Source organism: Microplitis mediator, chromosome 7, assembly GCF_029852145.1.
Source record: "Microplitis mediator isolate UGA2020A chromosome 7, iyMicMedi2.1, whole genome shotgun sequence".
Classification (NCBI taxonomy): domain Eukaryota; kingdom Metazoa; phylum Arthropoda; class Insecta; order Hymenoptera; family Braconidae; genus Microplitis; species Microplitis mediator.
The window spans coordinates 13,240,564-13,260,520 of NC_079975.1; the positions used below are offsets into that span (position 1 = coordinate 13,240,564).

The 19,957-nt window shown below is 29.4% G+C and overlaps 1 protein-coding gene across 5 annotated transcripts in view; it reads left to right on the forward strand.

Moving 5' to 3' along the window:
• Positions 1 to 19,957, forward strand: part of LOC130670928 (protein kibra) — a 75,233-nt gene that overhangs the window by 20,132 nt on the left and 35,144 nt on the right. For all 5 annotated transcript variants that reach the window (XM_057474567.1, XM_057474563.1, XM_057474566.1 and 2 more), the window contains 2 exons: positions 16,241 to 16,350; positions 17,139 to 17,233. In XM_057474567.1, coding sequence (XP_057330550.1) covers positions 16,241 to 16,350; positions 17,139 to 17,233 — 205 coding nt within the window. The remainder of the gene's footprint in view (positions 1 to 16,240; positions 16,351 to 17,138; positions 17,234 to 19,957) is intronic.

Sequence of the window (19,957 nt, forward strand, 5' to 3'; positions counted from 1 at the left end):
TAACTGTACTAAAGAATTTTCACACATAATCTTGACAATTTTACAAGATAGAAATTGTAATTTTACAAAATTTTTATTGGTAACTCGCGTAGTAAAATTACAATACGCATATTGTAATTTCACAAAACTTTTATTGGTAATTAGTTTAGTAAAACTACAATATTCATGTTGTAATTTTACAAAACTTTTATTCGTAATTAGTGTAGTAAAATTACAATACGCATATTGTAATTTTACTAAACTTTTATAGGTAATTAGTTTAGTAAAATTAGAATACTCATATTGTAATTTTACAAAACTATTAGTGGTAATTAGTTTAGTAAATTTACAATACGCATATTGTAATTTTACTAAACTTTTATTGGTAATTAGTTTAGTAAAATTAGAATACTCATATTGTAATTTTACAAAACTTTTAGTGGTAATTAGTTTAGTAAATTTACAATACGCATATTGTAATTTTACTATACTTATAGTTCACAAAAGTTCAGTGTAATTACAATACACATATTGTAAATGTACTGAGTCGATCACCGGAAAAAGTTTAGTAAAATTACAAAAAATTCGTTGTAATATCTCCAACTTGTAGACTACAAAATATATTGTAAAATTATTATACTGGTACTCCAAAAATACCATACAGTTCTGAGTTTTAACTTCCTATAATTGTTTGGTAAAATTCCACTAGAAATTTTTAACAGTGTATATAAAATATCCGAGAAAAATGTTAAAAAGGGTTTTTTTCAATTTTTCTATGACAATATTATTCAAACTAAACAACAAGTTGCATTTCATTACGTAGTGATCGAAGGAAACTATGAAGACAAAAAGCTAGTACGATTTTTGGACTATTTGGTACATTTTATTCTGAGTTATCCGGGAAACAACGAGGTAAATGGTTATTTTTTTAATTTTTCAACATTAATATCTTTTGAACTAATCAACCGATTATGACTTTCAATGTGACAATCGACGCGTTTTATTGAGTTCTAAAACTGACTAGATTTAGAAATCGATCGGATAAGGCACTTCGAAGATAATTGAAAAAAATCGTTTTTCACCGTTTCTTTCCTCAACAGTATCTCTCGAACAAATTGATCGATTAATATAGTTCTCGCGGCAATCGACACGTTCTATTGATTTCTAGAGCTCATTAGATTTTGAAATCAATTGATCCAGTTGTTTTTGAGAAAGTTCAGGAAAACTAAAAAAAAATTTTTCTTTTCGTATTTCTTAATTAAGTCCGAGTCTATGAGATCGAATGGTCTGAAATTTACCGAAAAGTTAATGGTTAAAGAAATATTTCGATTGCCGCAAAAACCATCAAAACGTCGATATCTGATGGAATTTCGATTTTCGAAAATCGGGGTGAAAACATTAACTTGCCGAATTTTTCGAAAATCGACGATTTTTTTAGCGGGAAGATAAAAATATTTATTAAGTGTACAGTTTATACGCTCTTTTCGATCGATATCAATATTATACATCTTGAATAGTAATGAACTCAACCAAATCAAAAAAAGTAATAAAGCGATAACATCTGATGTATTTTTTTTGTAACTTGTCTTTATTACAATTATTCAATGTATGCAAATAATTCATTATAAAGTATGCTACCGTTTGATGGTTAGTGTATCAATGTTAAATATAGTTAGTTATGAATAAAAATCTAAAAAATTTGACCCCATGCCTTTTAATTTTAATTTTAAATAAGTAAATAATTTTCTTTTTATTAATTTAACCCAAATGAAAATACGAAGAATTAGATGTGATAAGTTTCGGAAAAATTTCTGACAAATATTTAATTTACAAAATTAATGAAATCCGTATATCACGTGAACGAAGAACTTGAGCCACTTAACTAAGAGGACCTTTTTTTGTAGAAAATCAATTTCCCTAAAAAATCGTTGTTTGCATTTTTACTGTAAATTTCGTTATTTTTAGTCAATATTAACTAAAACCCTAAATTATTATTAAATAAATGATTTTCAGAACAAATACAGAAAAAAAAATCAGATTCTCAGTAAAATTACTAAGGAGGTTTTTAAAGAGTATTAGATTACCTACACGGTGAAAAATTTATAGGTAAATTTACTATGGGCGCATATAATCCGTGAACTATACTGATACTTTGTAGAAATTTACAGTGGAAAAAAACTAAAGTCGTATTGTACTAGTGATTATTTGTAATGACCCAGTAAATTTAGAAATCTCATCTATTAATAAATAAAAAATAAAATTTTGCTATAAATAAAAATTGAAAATGATTAGTATTTCTAGTGATTTTTACTACAGAACCATAGTAAACTTGATGGTTCATTACATTTTAATTTGAGAATTTACTTTCTTTCGCAATATCCCATAGTGAATTGAAATACATTCTGATAGAAGAAATTGATGCAACAATAAATACGGAAGATTCCTACAGCAATTCTATATTTTTAACTTCCCGCTAAGAAAATCGATGATTTTCAAAATTTCGGGAAGTTATTGTTTTCACCCCGATTTGCGAAAATCGAAATTTCATCAGATTGATCACGTAGACTCGAAAATGTTGGCAAATTACGAAAAAAAAAATTTTTTTTTTTTTAGTTTTTTATTGATTTCTCAGAAACAAGTTAAACGATCGATTTCAAAATCTGATCAGCTCTAGAACTTTATAAGCCGCATCGAATGCGACCTCAACCATCACAATCAGTTGATTTGTTCACAGAAAAAAAAAAATCTTGACTCAAGAAAATTTTTCTTCAACCAAGAAATTTTTCAGCGAGTGGAATGAAAACCGGAAATTTCTTGAACGAATTGAAATAATTTCTTGAATTTTAAATCTTCAATTAAGAAAAGAAATTCTTAAGCCAATACATATTTCATACTTGGTCCAATAATAGAATTACTTGTTTTAAAAACTTGCAGTTTTTAGTTTAATAATAATTTTTCTTAACCTGAGTATGTTACTTACTTAAACCAAGAAATAAAAATATTTAGTTCGAGAAAGTTATACACTTAATCAAAGAACTATGATGTTTTGAGACAATAAACGGTACGAACTCGAACTAAAAATAAAGGGAGTTGATTCAAGAAATTTAAACTCTTGGTTTGAGTATAGTGTACTTTCTCTGACCAATCACACGAAAAATCTCAAACCAAGATTACTAGAGTCTCAAGCCAAGAAAGTTTTCTCTTGGATTCTCACTCATAGGTGCTCCCTCCTTCGCACCCGAAGGAATGAATACTCCCCACTATATCTCTTTCTCACACTAGCGCAGCAAATGGATTTTGAGTTTACCTTTTCATTTTAAATAAATTAAAAATTAAATAACCAAATTATATTATTATAATAAATTAATTGATTAATGTAATTCAATAATATTGAATAATTTCTCAATTTTTTTTGTAATTAAATTTGTTTTTTTTTTTTAACTTTTTTATATTTATGTCGAAATTCATTTATGAACGATTCATACAATCCGTTCAGTATTTTGGTAAAATGTCAAAACTAACATTTTTCTAAATTATTGGCGATAACATTTGTAAAATTAATTCTAGGTTTAGGATTTAAAAATGTGACTGACCATAAGCCAGTGTGGTTTAGTATATGTGGGCAAAGTGAACGTAGCCTAGCAAAGGCTGGGATGGCTTAGTTGGTAAAGCTCTCGCGTGACGCCGAATCGATCTGGGTTCGATTCCTCGGTTAAGCGATAATTGTTTTTTCTCAATTTGTTTAAATATTTAACTTATTGCGAAACTTACCCATCCTTTATAAATGCTTCTGATACAGTATTTATTTGCTTCACAGCATTGTTTGTAATATTTAAACAAAAAAAAAAATTGTTCATTAAATAAATGAAACAAAAAAAAATAAAATTTTTTAGCTCGATAGATTTATTTGCTTAATTAAAGAAATTAATTTCTTGGCTGAAAATTTTTTTTTTGTTTGCGACAAATAAAAAAATTCTTGGCCCAAGAAAGTTTCTTCTTGGTTTAAAAAATTTTTTTTCTTAGTACAAAAACTTTTTTTTTTAGCTCAAGACATTGTTTCTTGACTCGATAAGGTAACAGTCTTTAGACAAGAAACAAATTTCTCGAGTTAAAAACAAACTTTCTTGGCCCGAGAAAATAATGCTTTAAACCAAGAACAAACTTTCTTGGGCCAAGAAAGTTTGTTCTTGGTTTAAAACATTATTTTTCATGGTTCAAAAACTTTTTCGTTTCAGCTCAAGATATTTTTTCTTGACTTAAAAACGTAACAATTTTCAGCCAAAAAAAAAATTTGTTGAATTGAAAAAAAAATCTTCTCGAACCAAAAACCAAATTTTTGGGACCAAGAAAGTTTTTTCTTGGTTTAAAGAATTTATGTTTTAGACTAAGAAAATTATGTCTTCCGCGAAGGAAATAATTTCTTGATCCAAATAATTTTTTTACTTCAATAAAGTAAGAAATTTCGCTTGGTTCAAGAAAAAAATTTCGAAGACATTTTATTTCTTGTTTCAAGATTTCCTTTTTTTCTGTGTTCGAGAGATATCGTTGGAGAAAGAAATGGTAAAAAACGGTTTTTTTTTCGATTATCTTTGAAGTGACTCAACCGATCAATTTCAAAATCTTATCAGCTCTAGAACTCAATAAAATACGTCGATTGCCGCCTCAACCATCAAAATCGGTTAATTCGTTCTCGAGATATCGCGGGATAAAGAAATGCTAAAAAACAGTTTTTTTCGAAAACAATGGCATACAAAAGTATTTTTGAGCTCTTCGAGCTCGAAAACAGCGGGAAGTTTTAGGGCTGGCCCGCAGGGTCAACCGATAGACAGATTTTTTTATGTATCTAACCTCAAATTACTATGGCAGCTAGCAAATTTTAAAAGAGTCCCATACGAGTTATGGATAGCGACGCGAGTGAATGTGGCATAAAATTTTGTGGACATATATAAAAAATTGTCTCAGCAATAAATGTATTCTTCTTAAATGTTCAAAGAATTGTTTAATTATTATATAAAACGTTAGTAACAAAATTTATTTAAATAAAATTATACTTTACCTATAGGAGGCTATAGACTAGTGAATCAACTTGACTAGGATCCCAACATTATTTACACTTAGGGGCAGTTTTTCAAACCAAGTTTATTTTTATCCGGGTTTAAATTAATATTGATAGTATATTATTAATAGATATACTAGCAATAATAATGAAATCCCGGATTAAAAATAAACCCAGTTTAAGAAAAATTACAATTTCTATTGTAATAATGAAAAAGGTGATACAGTTTATTTTACTATGGTGCATTATAGTTTTTGTAGTGTTCTATAGTTAACTTCACTCCCAACTTAATTTACTATGGTCTGTCGTAGAATCCAGTAGTGAGTAAATATAGTTAACTGGTAATCTGTTCTATAGTAAAACTCAATGTGCAGCGAAAGTAAAAAGTAATATATAATTTTCACCGTGTACAAAATGCTGCAAATGGCGATCCGACAACTTGAATTGCGGCTGTGCTGTAGCGAATTTAAAAAAAAACCCAACTTTTCTATGCATTTTAAATGGGAAAACTTCAAAATTAAATTCAAAGTACTCAAATTTAAATTTAAGAGCTGAAACTTTCAGGGAATTTTTTCTTTAATGTCTACAACAATATGTTGAAGTGGGAGTGGAATAGAAAAATCGTTCTAAACGGACTACTCTAATATAAATATGTTTCAAGAGCTAGAGGGAAATTCTCATTTAGGAAAAAACATCGCAAAAGAAATAGTAATTAGTACGCATTTTATCCATGGTATTATTGTATAAATCAGTTTATTTGACTGATGCAAATAAGTGGGTTAGTACGAATCAGTTTCGGCTCTAAGGATGAAATGAACTTTTTTTTTCTGCTCCCTGCATCAGTTTCTTATTTGATTAAAGCACTGTCATAATCGCTTTTGTTGATTGTAAATTTCGAAATTATTATATTATTTTGAGGAGTCATTCATAAAAAAGGTGAAATTCTCGAGGATGGGGAGAAGGGCCATAAAAGTGTCACAGCAAGGGTCGGGGTAAAATCTTTCGTTACATGATGTTAACATAAGCATACAATTTTCTAAATATATATTGAGACCACTATGCATTTCATTTTGATCGTATCGAAACGAACGTAGATTAAAAATAAAATATGACTGAAATTAACGAACGTCGACGCATTTCCGTTCCCAGTTATAAACTTTCGTTGACACTGCAAACAAAGCCTGGGACTCGGACCGTATCTACTTTCTCATAGACACCTGAGATGCAAATATATGTCCTCTTATCAATATGTATCTAATAGAGAGTAGTGAGTCAGACAGTGAATCGGATGATTTGGCAGAGGCAAGTACTCTAAAACTAATAATCACCTTTTTACTATTCTATGTCAGTCGGAATAATGAATTAACAATTCTATTATTATCCGGTGGGCGAGAGTAAAAAATTGACGATCGTGCTCGTGAATGTGTATGAGTAGATTACTTCGTGGTTTGTTATCTCTTGGACCGATTAACTGATTTAAATGTGCCTTGCGACAATCTTAAAATTCAATCATATCTAACTTGTAACAAACTCTCTTGATGACAACAAAAAACAAACAATCGGTAACTTCGTAAGATATTGTACGGTCAACCCTTCGTTTGTGTGTTACAAAGTGTTTAGTATAAAACAATTACTTTTGAGCTCGAACAGCTAGAAAGATCAATGATCTAACGAATAGTTTGAATTCGAAAAGTTCAAATACACAGTTAAAATTAATGGCGTGTAATGTCTATCATTTTCATGTTGAGTCAGATCACGAAAAATTTACTGATGATTTCTCGTCAATTGTCGTCAAAAATGATTTGATCGAATTTTTAGTCAATTTTCTATTAAATAATTTCTTGGATAAATTAAATATACAAGCACTTGTAATTGTAAGTAAACTGAAAGTCGTATTACTCAATACACAGAAAAACAAAATATAAAAAATTTATAAATAATAGTAAAAAGTGGAATCTATTAACAATAATTAGTATTACAATGTATTTAATGCAAAGTAGTTTGCTAATTTTTATAGATTCCTAAAAACTACCCCGACTAGAAAAAAAGTTGTAAGACCTATTGGTATCCAATTGGGTTCCTAATAACGAACCCAACGTTGGGATGTAACGCATAGCTCAAGATGATCCCAATCGGGTAATCCCTATTGGGTCCCAGTTTGGTATGCCCAACTGTTTCCCAATTAGGCATACCCTATAGGGTTCCAATTAGGTACACCCTACCGAAACTTTAGGCCAACCCAATAAAATCCCAAAAGTATACTTTTAATGATTTCACAAACTACCTAAACATTATTACTTTTTGGCATAAATTCACGACTAATTAGTGAAAGTTTTTTGATTTATGGCATGCATCTATCAAAAAAGTAATACTTAGTGAAGTGAAGAATTGGTATCCTAGATACTGATTTTTGCCTCAGAAAAATTACAAAAACTGATAACTTTTATTTCATAAATTTTATTTCATTGATCAATTATTAGTACAAAATATCATCTATTCATCATTAGAGATTAATTAGTAATATACATCAATCGAATAAGTGGTAAATATAGCAAGATGAAAAATTAGTATACTAGATACTGATTTTTCTTTAACGCCACGGGACCTGTATTTCATGAATGCGATCTTCACTTGAAGATCGGTTAGTTCATACGGATAGCGGTCTATAAACAAGTAAGTATCTAAACGATGCCAATCCGAGATCAACGTCACATAGAAGCGTCAGGGTGTAAACTGCGGTCGACCTTTGTCTGTGTTTTATGGTTTTAAGGAAGTAATGAAATATGGATCCGGAAAATAATTTAAAATACTACAATCATGGAATTTATTACATCTCTTTAATAATTTTGAAGGTAAGTTATTTTTTTATCACTTATTTTCTTATTTAATTACACTACCAAGTTGCATTTATGAACAAATTCTACCATTTGAAATCCCTACCATTAACTTACGGCTGTATATTTAACAGACAAAAAATTTTTTTAAATTGAAACTATTTCTAATTAATTGGGAGTCATTTGAGAAGATTAAGGAAAATAATTTTATTATTATTACGAACTAATTAATTAATGAGTAATTAATTAATCTTTTTTGAGCGTATAGTAAGCATGTGAGAAAATAAAAACACGGTTTGTACGTTAGCTGATAAACTATTTGGGAAGAAAGTAATAAATTGTTTTAGCTTTAGCATCCCAAATGCTAATCACTCATTAATTGTTTTACAGAGTTGTTCTCTCCAATAAAATGTTAAGATATTTTATTGGAGAGGGAATTTTTTATTATTTTTGGTAGGCTCACTTATGACTGAGTTGTATACCTTCCAAAAAAATTAACAAAAAAGAATTCGTCTTATGTAGTATTTGCTGAAATAAGCTAAACAACAGAAAAAAAAACATTATTATAAAACATACTTCAATCATCTTTGATAATTATTTTAAATTTGATCAGCCGCAAGAAGTCATTGAAATCAATGTTATATGTAAAAATTATCAAAAAACTGAATCATTCGAACAAAAGAATGTTGAGATAAACTCTGTTTTCGCTATTACTCTTATTCACGAGCGGTACTATCTTTATTTCATTTGTACAATTGATGAAAACTTTTTCCGGCTTTTATCGTACACTTCGGATTTTTATTTTTTTTTTATTTTTAAGAGAAACAATTTCTACTAAATTGTTAAGCAACTTTTTGTAATGAGTTTATTTCTGTTATCTGTTGTACGCAAGTAGCGGCCAACTTACAGTCTTTATGATTTTTAAAAAATGAAGATAAAATAGATAAAGTTATTACGAACCAGTCTGATGCATTTTATTTAAAAAATGTTCAAAAGATTATCGATCTTCGCTTGTTTTTAACAATAATAATAATAATCAGGTACTTGGAACTTTTTTGTTTATATAAAGATTGTTTAAAATTAACCTTCATAAATGGTAAAAATTTTTTGTTCAATATATACACCACATTAATTTGAATACATAACTATAACCAAATGTTGATAAGTCAATCAGAAATATGTTGTGAAAATATTTTTTTTTTTGCGTGATTTTGAATTATAAAATGAAATTTTCATTCCAAGAGATTTGCAAATTTGTTTGCACACAGTCAGGCAATAAAAATTTTATTGGTAGTGAAAGCGTTTTAAATGCTGGACATGTGATAAAATGTGGACAAGTAATAAACCGTGATTATCCTATTATAGATTTTTTAGCTTTTTGTTTTCAAACACCTCATATCGAAGATACCTCGCATGAAATAACTGGTTAAATGATAAACAATGGTCGAATAATTGGCATGAGTTATTCCTGCAAAGCTGGTCTAAATGGTATTTGTAAAGATGTTTTTGCAGTGTTACTCCATTGTAACCGGTAACATATTTTACTACATTTATAACTTTTACTAGTTATTTTATTATTTCAATAATTAATTTATTACAACCAATTTTTATTTTCACAGCAATGATTTAGAGAGTTAAACAATGATCACTTGTACAGATTAAAAGTGGGTATGGAATGAGCCTCATAAATCTTTATTAGAAAAATATGCAGGCAAGCCTTTGGACCAACACGAGTGTTTTTCATCAACGAAAAAAAAATGTAGATGCTAAAAAAGTTTTGTATCGACTATTTAATTTTTGATTAGTGATAATTTATTAAAATAATAAACAAATAATAATTCTATTAATTTGAATTAAGCTATATTAATTTTTCCATATAAATAAGCATATAGTTAAAACAAGAGCTGTTATAAATTCGAACTACTCCCTCAGATGTTGAATTTTGCCATCAGATTCCGTATCTGAGCGCCAGAGTTCCCAACATGGGGCATTCTATGCCAAATCCGACAGTTTGAAAAATTTTAATTTTTGATTTCCTTCATTTGATATCCTTCATTTTTTGATATTTTGTAGTATCCACAAAAAAAACTCGTTCTGAAAAAGTTTTTATTTTTTTTCGATGACCCATTCGGAAATCGCTCTTTTTTTGGTTCTTTGCTAATGGTCCAAATTGGAAATGTTTTTTTTTATGAAATTTTTGGTTTTTCATGCACTATTCAGAAAAAATACGAACAAGTTTTTCAAAATATTTTTCCATGTGATTTTCAAGTTTTAAACTTTGAATCTTTTGGTTCTAAAGTTCATGTATATTTTAATTTTTTGACAATTTTTTATAACAAACCACAATTTATTTCACAATTTTAAAGCCCGGTTTGATCGTGGGACCTTCCCCAGGTAGGAAAGAACAACTGGGCAAGGTTTGGACCAAGCTTTGGCCAAGCGTCACTAGGATTATGCAAGGCTTGGCACGTGCCTTGGCTGAGCATTGGGCCAAGGATTGGTCCAAGCCTTGGATGATAGCCATGTCCCCAGCCTTGGGGAACGAAATATCAAGCCTCGGCCGAGTCTTGGGAAACAAAAAATTGAGTCTTGGCCAAGGCTTGGGAAACAAAAAATCAAGCCTCGGCCAAACCTCGGGAAGCAAAAAATCTAAGGCTCACCCAATGCTCGATCTAAAATATTATTATTTAAATTAATAAATATAATTAAAAAAAAGTTTGATCACACTTTTATCGACATTACATTGGAGTGTAATTAACTAATTACTGAATTAGTGGGAAATAACGAATAAAATTATTTGGGGGCTACCGGGGTTCGAACTGAGATCCTTCTGATTACTAGGCCGGGACGCTATCCACTGTGCTAAATCTGATGTCCAAATAATCATGATTTTTTTGCTTGTTAATTATTTAAATACAATTTAATTCAAAAATATTAAATCGTAAAGATGAGGTGAACTGTAGTTTTATTTAATGAACAAAATTGTCTGATGAGTAATGACATATTTTTATTAGCACACCTAGGGAAGGGGGGAGGGGGCAAAAGGGGGTCGGGTAGGCAAAACGGAGTACCCCCAAAATATTTAAAAAAAAAAAAAATGTTTTTTTTCGTCTAATTGCTATAAATCCGATATATTTGCGCATTTTTATCACTACGCATGACACCTGGGGCAAAATGGACCATCCAAAAATTCTGAATAAATGATTCTTTCATATTTTTATCGTCAAATTAAAAAAAATTTAACATATTAATTCATTTTTCGGCTGATTCTCTATAGCTGTGACAAATTCGGCCACTAAAAATATTCGAAAATAATATTTTATTTTTTTATTGATAAAATTTTTGAAATAATGCAAAATAATCTGTAGTCTAAAAAATCAAAAAACACGTTTTTTGGGTTCACAATAATGACAAATAAAAAATATAGAATTGTTTTTTTTTATTACATAACAATTAGTAATTAAGCTAATCGAGGGGAAACGATTTATTACACCTAAAAAAATTTTTTTAGAGTATTGTAAAACCAAAAATAATTGTCAAGAGAAAGAAATACATTCTTAATGATGAAAACAATTTAATAAAAAAAAAAATTATCATTTATTGGAGGGGGGCCTCTCTGCCCCACAAAAAAATTTTTTTTTTGCCTTTGTATCCACCAATGATGTGAAATGTAATTTTTCTTTATGTATATTACATATAAAAAATTTGAATTTAATGAAATTTGATCAACTTTCAGAAATTTTTTTTTTCAACTTTTTTAAAGGATACCCCATTTCGCTCGCCGAAAATAAAAATTTCATGTTAACTAAAGTTTTGTACATAGCAATAACTAATTAAATGAAAATTATTGTATATCAAACAATTTTACTTTTTTGAAAATTTCAACTCTTGATATTAATCGTATACTCGGTAGACCGTTATGCCCTGGTCTTCTCTATATACATATATATAGATACATGTAAAGTTGATAATTTTAATATTAAATAAAAATTTAACCCATACTGAGGCATTGACCAATGGTCAGCTGCCAAGGCTCGGCTTGACAAAAATTAAACTATCGGACCCAGCCTCGGCCAATCCTTGGGCCAATGGTCAGCGGCCAAGGCTCGATTTAACCAAAATTAAAACATAGGGCCTGGCCCTGGCCGAGGCTCGGGCCAATGGTCACCACCCAAGGCTCGGCTTAATTAAACGAAACCATTGGACCAAGCCTCGGCCTAGACTTGGGCCAATGGTTAGCTGCCAAGACTTGGCTTAACGTAATCAAACCATTGGGCCAAGCCCTGGCCGAGGCTTGGGCCAATGGTCAGCTGCCGGAGCTTGGCGAGTGACAATAGGGTCAAGGCTCGGCCTATGGTCAGCCTTGGCGATTCCTACCTGGGGATCATAGCTATAATTTTTTTTTTATTTTTGAAAATTTGAAAAATTTTGTTTTCTCTATTCATCATTATGAGTTCCAATTTTTGCCACTATATATCATTGCCAATTTCCCTTGAGTAGTTTTTACAACTCTTTAATGTGTAAACAGGTGTTTAAAATTAATAAAATTTAATTAGTCGTAAACTCTATCCATAACCAATGTGTACAAAAAAATAAAGACATAACGACTAATTATTAATTTTAAACAACTGTTTACAATAAAGAATTGTAATAACTACTCAAAAGAATTGAAAATCACAAACAACAATATTTTGAAAAACTTGTTCGTATTTTTTTTTGTAAAGCAAATGAAAAAATAAAAATTGCAAAAAAAAAAAAAGTTTCAATTTGGACCATTATCGAAGAAGTTATGAGCAATAAACAAACAATGGAGGCAGCACTGTAGTATTTATTTTGTCCAAAAGTAAATATATAGGTAAATATAGGAATAATTATAGTTTTTGAATTGTGATTTTTTCTTTTTGTTTTGTTTACGATGTTAAAGAGTGAAAAATGTAATCTACATCGTAAATTTTAAAATATGAGATTTGAAAATTGACGTTTATGAAAGTATAGCCCACGATTACGATGTCAACATCGCAAATTTTAATGGACTTTTCTTTACGTATATGATATACATCATTATATATTAATATGTACGGTTACTTATTTTTTAATTTTTTCTGTTTATTTGAAATGTTTAATAATTGCATGCAAATTATATATTTGCAAATACCAATTTATCGATTCTTTTTTGTATTCATTTTAGTATACCGTATGTATCAAATTTTAAAATAAATGATAACCATTTTGTAAAATATTATGATCCTGGTTTGAAATTACTATACAAATATACTAACTTTAAGTGTAAAATAAACAACTGATTTGTTTATATGAAAAAATGCGTAAAAAATTTATCTTCATTTCTATTTACACGCAAAAAAATGAATTATAAAAATTAGTAATTGATAACTAAAAATTTAGAATGTGGTCACAAGTTAATATCATTTCAAACAGTAATTTAAATATTTAAATTTAAAGTTTATTTGTAAATAAATCATGTTACAAGTAATAGAAATTACTGTTTGGTAGATAAAAAAACGAAATTATAATAATTTAACGTTTCAGCTTCAAAATTCGATGTTTGGAACATTTAAGTTTATAGTAAAAAAGTAAAAAACCATTCAGTATGATAAATAAAATTTTCAATGTTGAACAATTGATTTTATGTACAACGGTATATAATTATTGCTTTCTTCAAATTGTCAAAAAGTATATCTTAAGCGCATCAGTTTTTATAGTTTGAAACAATAAAATTTTACTTGTGTTTGTAAGCTTTTAATGTATGTGAAAGAATTAACCTAAAGTATTACTGATGCGCGGCTATATCTATATGGCAAGATGACGTATTTTATAATTTCAAACAATAAATTTTAAAGACCATGAGTGAATATTTTTTTTTTCATATTAATATATTTTAGAGAATCATTCTTATACTTTTTCGCTTTCAATATTATTTTATTTATGAATTACCTTCTTTTATGCAGGTTTATTGTTCAAAGAACAAAAATGAATCGAAAAACCGAGTAAAATTTATCATTTATTTTTTTGCTTGTAGATGCGAAATGACGGTAAAAAATTTTTCGGTCAATTTTTTATAAAATAATCTTCTAGTCAAAATCAAGTTGGCGCGGGAACCGCAATTGAATTAAAAAAATGACTGTTGGTAAATTTTTTGTTGATAAATTGACGTCGATTATCTGACAATCGTTCTCTGTATACGAACATAAAGCCATGACTCGACTGGATGGTCAATTGATATCACACTTTTTTTAGTATAATAGGAGTTCTACGTTTTTTTCTCTCGCACCCAAGTAGGTGAGCGGTATCATCTTTTTTGTACTGATACAGTAATCAGGAACTTTGGCTGAGATTTCCTCTTGAACAAACGAATATTATTAAAAATTAAAGCACACTTTAGTAGATTAGATCGTAGTGCATCGATGTGCATAAAAATGAATAAAAAAATCCGGGCGTCGGTTGGCCCTGCGGGCCAGCCCCAAAACTTTCCGCTGTTTTCGAGCTCAAAAAGCTCGAAAACATTAGTGTGAATACATTTTCACTCTTCGAGCTCGAAAATGCTTCCACATGCAATTGTTTTTTTATGAGCCTTTTGAGCTCTAACAAGTTACGTTTTATGTTAAAGTTTGAAAATTTAAGAATCGAAAATCATTAGTGAACACGCGGTTTTTAAATTTTTAGTCCTGATTACGTTCAATAAAATAAATAAATTGAGGTAGAAGTCAATGTCAGTAATAAAAATAAAGATTTAAATAAATTTTGACTTAAATCAGAGCATTAATATATCAAATATTCGTGAAAAATATTAAAAACTGTTTGTTAAATTTTTTTGTTGATAATATGATTCAAACTAAAGAACGAGTCAGTTGAAATTATATGGGGATCGAAAGAGACCATAAAGAAGAAGAGTTGTTATGATTTTGGACATATTTTAGTACATTGTATTATGACTTATCCGGAAAAAATAACATAAAATGTTATTTTTTAAACATTTTGACGCCGATGTCTTTTGAACTAATCAACCGATTCTAACGTTTAATGTTGCAATCAACACGTTTTATTGAATTCTAGAGCTGATTGAAATTTGAAATCGATTGGTTTAGTCGTTTCAAAGATATTTGGAAAACACCGTTTGTTACCATTTTTTTTCCCACGATATTTCTTTGACAAATGATCTGATTTTTATGTTTAGAGTCGCAATTGACGTGTTTTATTGAGTTCTAGAGCTGATTAAATTTTGAAATTGTTTGGTTGAGTCGTTTCAAAGATATTCGCAAAAAACCATTTTTTATCATTTCTTTCTCCTACGATAACTCTCGAACGAATTATCCGATTGAGATGGCTAGGGCGGCAATCGACGCGTTTTATTAAGTTCTAGAGTTGATTAGATTTTGAAGTCGCTCGTTCAAGTCGTTTCTGAGAAATCAATAAAAAAACTAAAAAAAAAAAAACATTTTTTTTCCGTAATTCGCCAATATTTTCGAGTCTACTCGATCAAATGATCTAAAATTTACAGAAAAGTTGATGGCCAACAAGCTCTTTCGATTGTCGCCTTAACCATCCAGATCGGTTCATTAGTTAAAAAGTTAAAAAGAGTTTACATACATGCATACACACACACACACACACACACACACACACACACATATATATATATATATATATATATACAGACATCATTCTGAAAATAGTCAGAATAGCTTCCTAGGACCTCAAAACCTCGACATCTGATGAAATTTCGATTTTCACAAATCGGGGTGAAAACAATAACTTCCCGAATTTTTCGAAACTCGTCGATTTTCTTAGCGGGAAGTTAAAAATTAAGAATTTTTCTAAATAATTCAATAGATCGATGTTTTATCATAAATTGAAAGGATATATCACTTATAAAAGCTTGTTTCGACTTAACTTTGTCTGCAATAATTTCACATGTTTCATTGCATAAGTTTATACATAGTAAAATATATGTCCTAAATTTGATCTGTAAATGAATAAATTGATTGACTCAAGTGAGAGCAATATTCATCACTACTTTGTAGATACTAGAATTAACCGATAGTCATGACTATTATACACCATTATACTATTTTAAAGTCGTTATCCGCGTGCGTGTCTTTGTATAAGTTTTTTGTATAAGTTTTCCAATAAACTTTATAGTTTGAATTTTCGATATTTTTATGCTGTTTAAAATCAATTAAATTCTAATGATGATGCAATATTGCAGTTGTTATAACCTTACAAGTCGATCTATCTTTGCTTTTCCGATAATTTCAAATCTCGGTTATGCTGATTATAGAAACCGTATCCATATTACATACGATATTTAATCAAATAAATGCTTAGTCTAAATTTGAATTTACTTTCTTTGCAGATTCACGAAACCTCAGACATTCGCCGACTGCATTGGAAATGAATTACCCCTTGGTTGGGAAGAAGCTTGCGATAAACATGTGGGTGCTTATTACATCAATCATGTCAATCGTACGTACTCTTTTCTTATTTTTCTATAAATTTTCATGACAATTCGTCATAAATGGTCACTTTGAATGCAACTATCAATTATTGTCGAATCTTTTGTAAATTGAGTAAAATTTTTCTTTTACGGAAAAAATTTTGTGGCTGGTAAAAATAACAGCTAGAGTCAAGGTTACCACAAATCGGAGTAAAGAAGTCCCAGCATCAATTTGTAGTAACGTCAATAAAAATTATACATCAAGAGAATATTTTTAAAGAAACTTACTCTACAATTGATAATTAATTTTGGTCAAGAACAAAAGAAATGATACTAATACTATTTTTTCATATTTTATTTCGTTTTGTTTAAAAATTCTTTGAAATTTATTTTTTCTATTGTAACTAAATAATATTTGAAAACAATAGAGTAATTACTTGTCCTGGCACCAGTTTATTCACATTTGTAAAGTAAAATTTATTATTCGTACCAGTTGGAAGAATCATAATTTATTTTTTGCAACTCATGGTAAGAAAGCACGTCTTTGATTGGTTACAAATTTGCTAATTAAAAAATTAAATTTAATTGTAGTGTCCTTTTTTACCAATAAAAGACATTCTTTATTATCATATTCAATACAAAAAATATTGTAACGTATTGAGTAGGAAGGGCTTTCGACACTCGCTTAACGGCTTGTGAAGCAATTACATTTGTTGTCGAAAGCACTTATCTATTCAATTCGTTAATATACTATTCCATGTTGTTTAATTTAGTTTGTCAATATTTTTCCTTAATCTTAATTTTAATACATTACTAGAGACTACCCAGCTTGAGGACCCAAGACAAGAATGGAGAGCTATCCAAGAAGCTATGCTTAGAGAATATTTGCAAACTGCACAGGACGTACTTGAGGTTAGTTTTTTAATTTTATCTGCATATTACTTAACACACTAGCAAAGCTCACAATTTTTTTTTTATTTTTCGGTTTCATTTAATACAATTTAATACACAGGATATTCACCAATATTGTTGCTATCATTAATTTTATTATTACTATTATATTGATTATATTATCAAGGACCGATGTAATAGAAACGTTTAACGAAATATATACTATATTTTGTATTTTTTGAATTTTGGCTTTTGATGGCCGCAAGAAGCTTCGACTTTATGACCAAATGAATCTTATTATCTATCAATCTATTTAAACAATTTTTGCAGGAGAAAGGGAGGTCAATTGAATTAAAAATTCTTAAATGATTTTTTTAAACTAGAATTTGAAAACAATTAGAATTATTTTTTTTTCTTTTTTAAAACAGTAGCTCATTATTTATATAATGATTTCCTATAGGTTAATTGCTCACAAAATGAATGTAATTTAAGAAAAAAACATAATTATTCAACCGCGTCGAGTGATTCAACCGACCCCAGCGAAGGGACAATCGAACCACTAGTTGGGGTCGATTAAACCAAATGTATCGGAAACAAACACAAACACTTGTAACAAATAATTTATTGTTTTTTACATTTTAATACGAACATTAGGCATTTTAAACGAATTTATTTGTTATCATTTTATACGTTTATTTTAAAAATTGAAAATTCGCCAGACGTCTACTGCTTTGATTGTCAGATTTGTCAGGTTGTAACGGTAGGTTAATAAAAATAAATTTATTATCTTTTTTTACTTACCACAATTATGTAATAATCATAAAAATCTTTAATAAATAAATTATTGTCGAGAATATTTTTACATCTATACTTGTCTTTTTAGTCTGAGGCTGATGAGATACGCGCGCAAATCCCAAATGCTTTTGATGGTTCAGTTGATCCTAAGATCGATGGTTCAATTGATCTTTAGATCTAGCGAATCGACCTATTTCATGTCTTTCCGCACAACATACTATCTAAAAATTAGGCAATTTAGATAAATCTTGCGTTAATTAAAAAGTTTATTGATCTTCAAAGTACTTAACATGCTGGAATCAATAAAGTAAGTAGTTTTAAAATTATTGAAACAACTTATGTTACTTCATTTCTTGAATAACTTGAAATATACTTGGCCAAAATTTGTTGAATATTTGTCGAGTTCCAAAAATTTAACTTAGGTCAACAAAATATCTTTTGTTGAAAATGATCAATTTTCTGAACGGGACATTGAAAATTAAATTCTGAAAGAAGCGTTTGAATAGTTTATTATTTTGAATCCGATATGATTTTTTTTATCCTTATAATTGCACGCCTCATAACGCGAAGCGTTTGGGGTAGAGCATTACTCTCAACATGTCAAAGTCAAGCAATTTTGTATTTATTAATTCTTCATATTCTACCCATAGTTTTCTTAAAACAGTTGAAACCACTTGCTGACTAAATTATATTATTCTTTGTATAAATAATTTATCTTTGTTTAATAATTATTAAATTATAATTCATTCGTATATCATTTAAATTCTACTGGATAATATTAATATATTCTTTTTATCTCGACTAGTGAAATATTTTAGTTTAACCCAACACTTAGATATCATTTTAAGAGTATGTGGTATTGGCATAAAAAAGTTATATTTGTCTGAGAGTTAAAGTGTACACATAACTAATGCAGTATAAATATCGGACGCCAAGTAAAGTTGAGGCGTGTGGCATGCCAAGAATGCTTGCATTCCAATGCAAATGGGCTTCCACTGTACTGTAGTGGATATACTGTAGCAGTAACATCAATAGAGGATGAAACTATAAGGACTAAAAAATAAGTACATATGGAGTATTTCATGCCAAATCGACCACTTTTGACCCCGACCGCTTTCGATTTGGCTGAAAATTTTTTTTCCTTTTCTACCCCATTAAAATCATTTTTTAGGAAATTTTCATACTTCAAAGAAAAGGCTTTTATTTTTTCAAATAGCTATAACTTCTTCAAAAATTGACTAATTGGGACGTTTTTTTTTTTTAAATTTTTGTCTTTGAATTTAATACTAAGGAAATACTTTTCAGAAAAAAATACAAAAAAATTTCAAGATACTAAACTCCATGAAATTTTCGTCTTCTTTGAGAATAATAGCGAAATATCAGCATAACTCATATTAGCTGACACCCTGGGATCGATGATTAGACCAAAGATCCTCTTGCGTGTGGGTGCATCACCAACAAACTACCACGAGTCCTACCTCTCCTGAGCCAATCACTACTACCACCCCAGGAAATAAAGAGACTCTGGTCGAAGTAGGTTTGGAATGGCCCCCCGTGCTACCAATTCTCGGTATTGGTCGACGTGTTGCATAGATTAGTGGTGAGACGCAATTTCACCTCAATATCCTAGGAAGGGTTTCATCCACTTATAATCACAAAGATTTCAGACATGCCATTATACACACTTGCCCTCATCCATCACTAAGTGATCTTTAATCTGCGAGCTATTTCGAGCGCCATAATTTTTTAAGACAAATCACGGCAGGGTCAGGCCCACTCGAGATTTTTTTTTGAGAAAAACCGTTATTTTCTCAAAGCTCGCCATTTTTTTTCTATTTTTGTATTTTCTCAAAAAAAACTTCATTTGGTTCGGCGATTATTCCCGCCGATCCCAGAGTCGGTCGACTTTTCCTTCTATTTTTTTTTTATCAATTGAAAAAAAAATTTTTT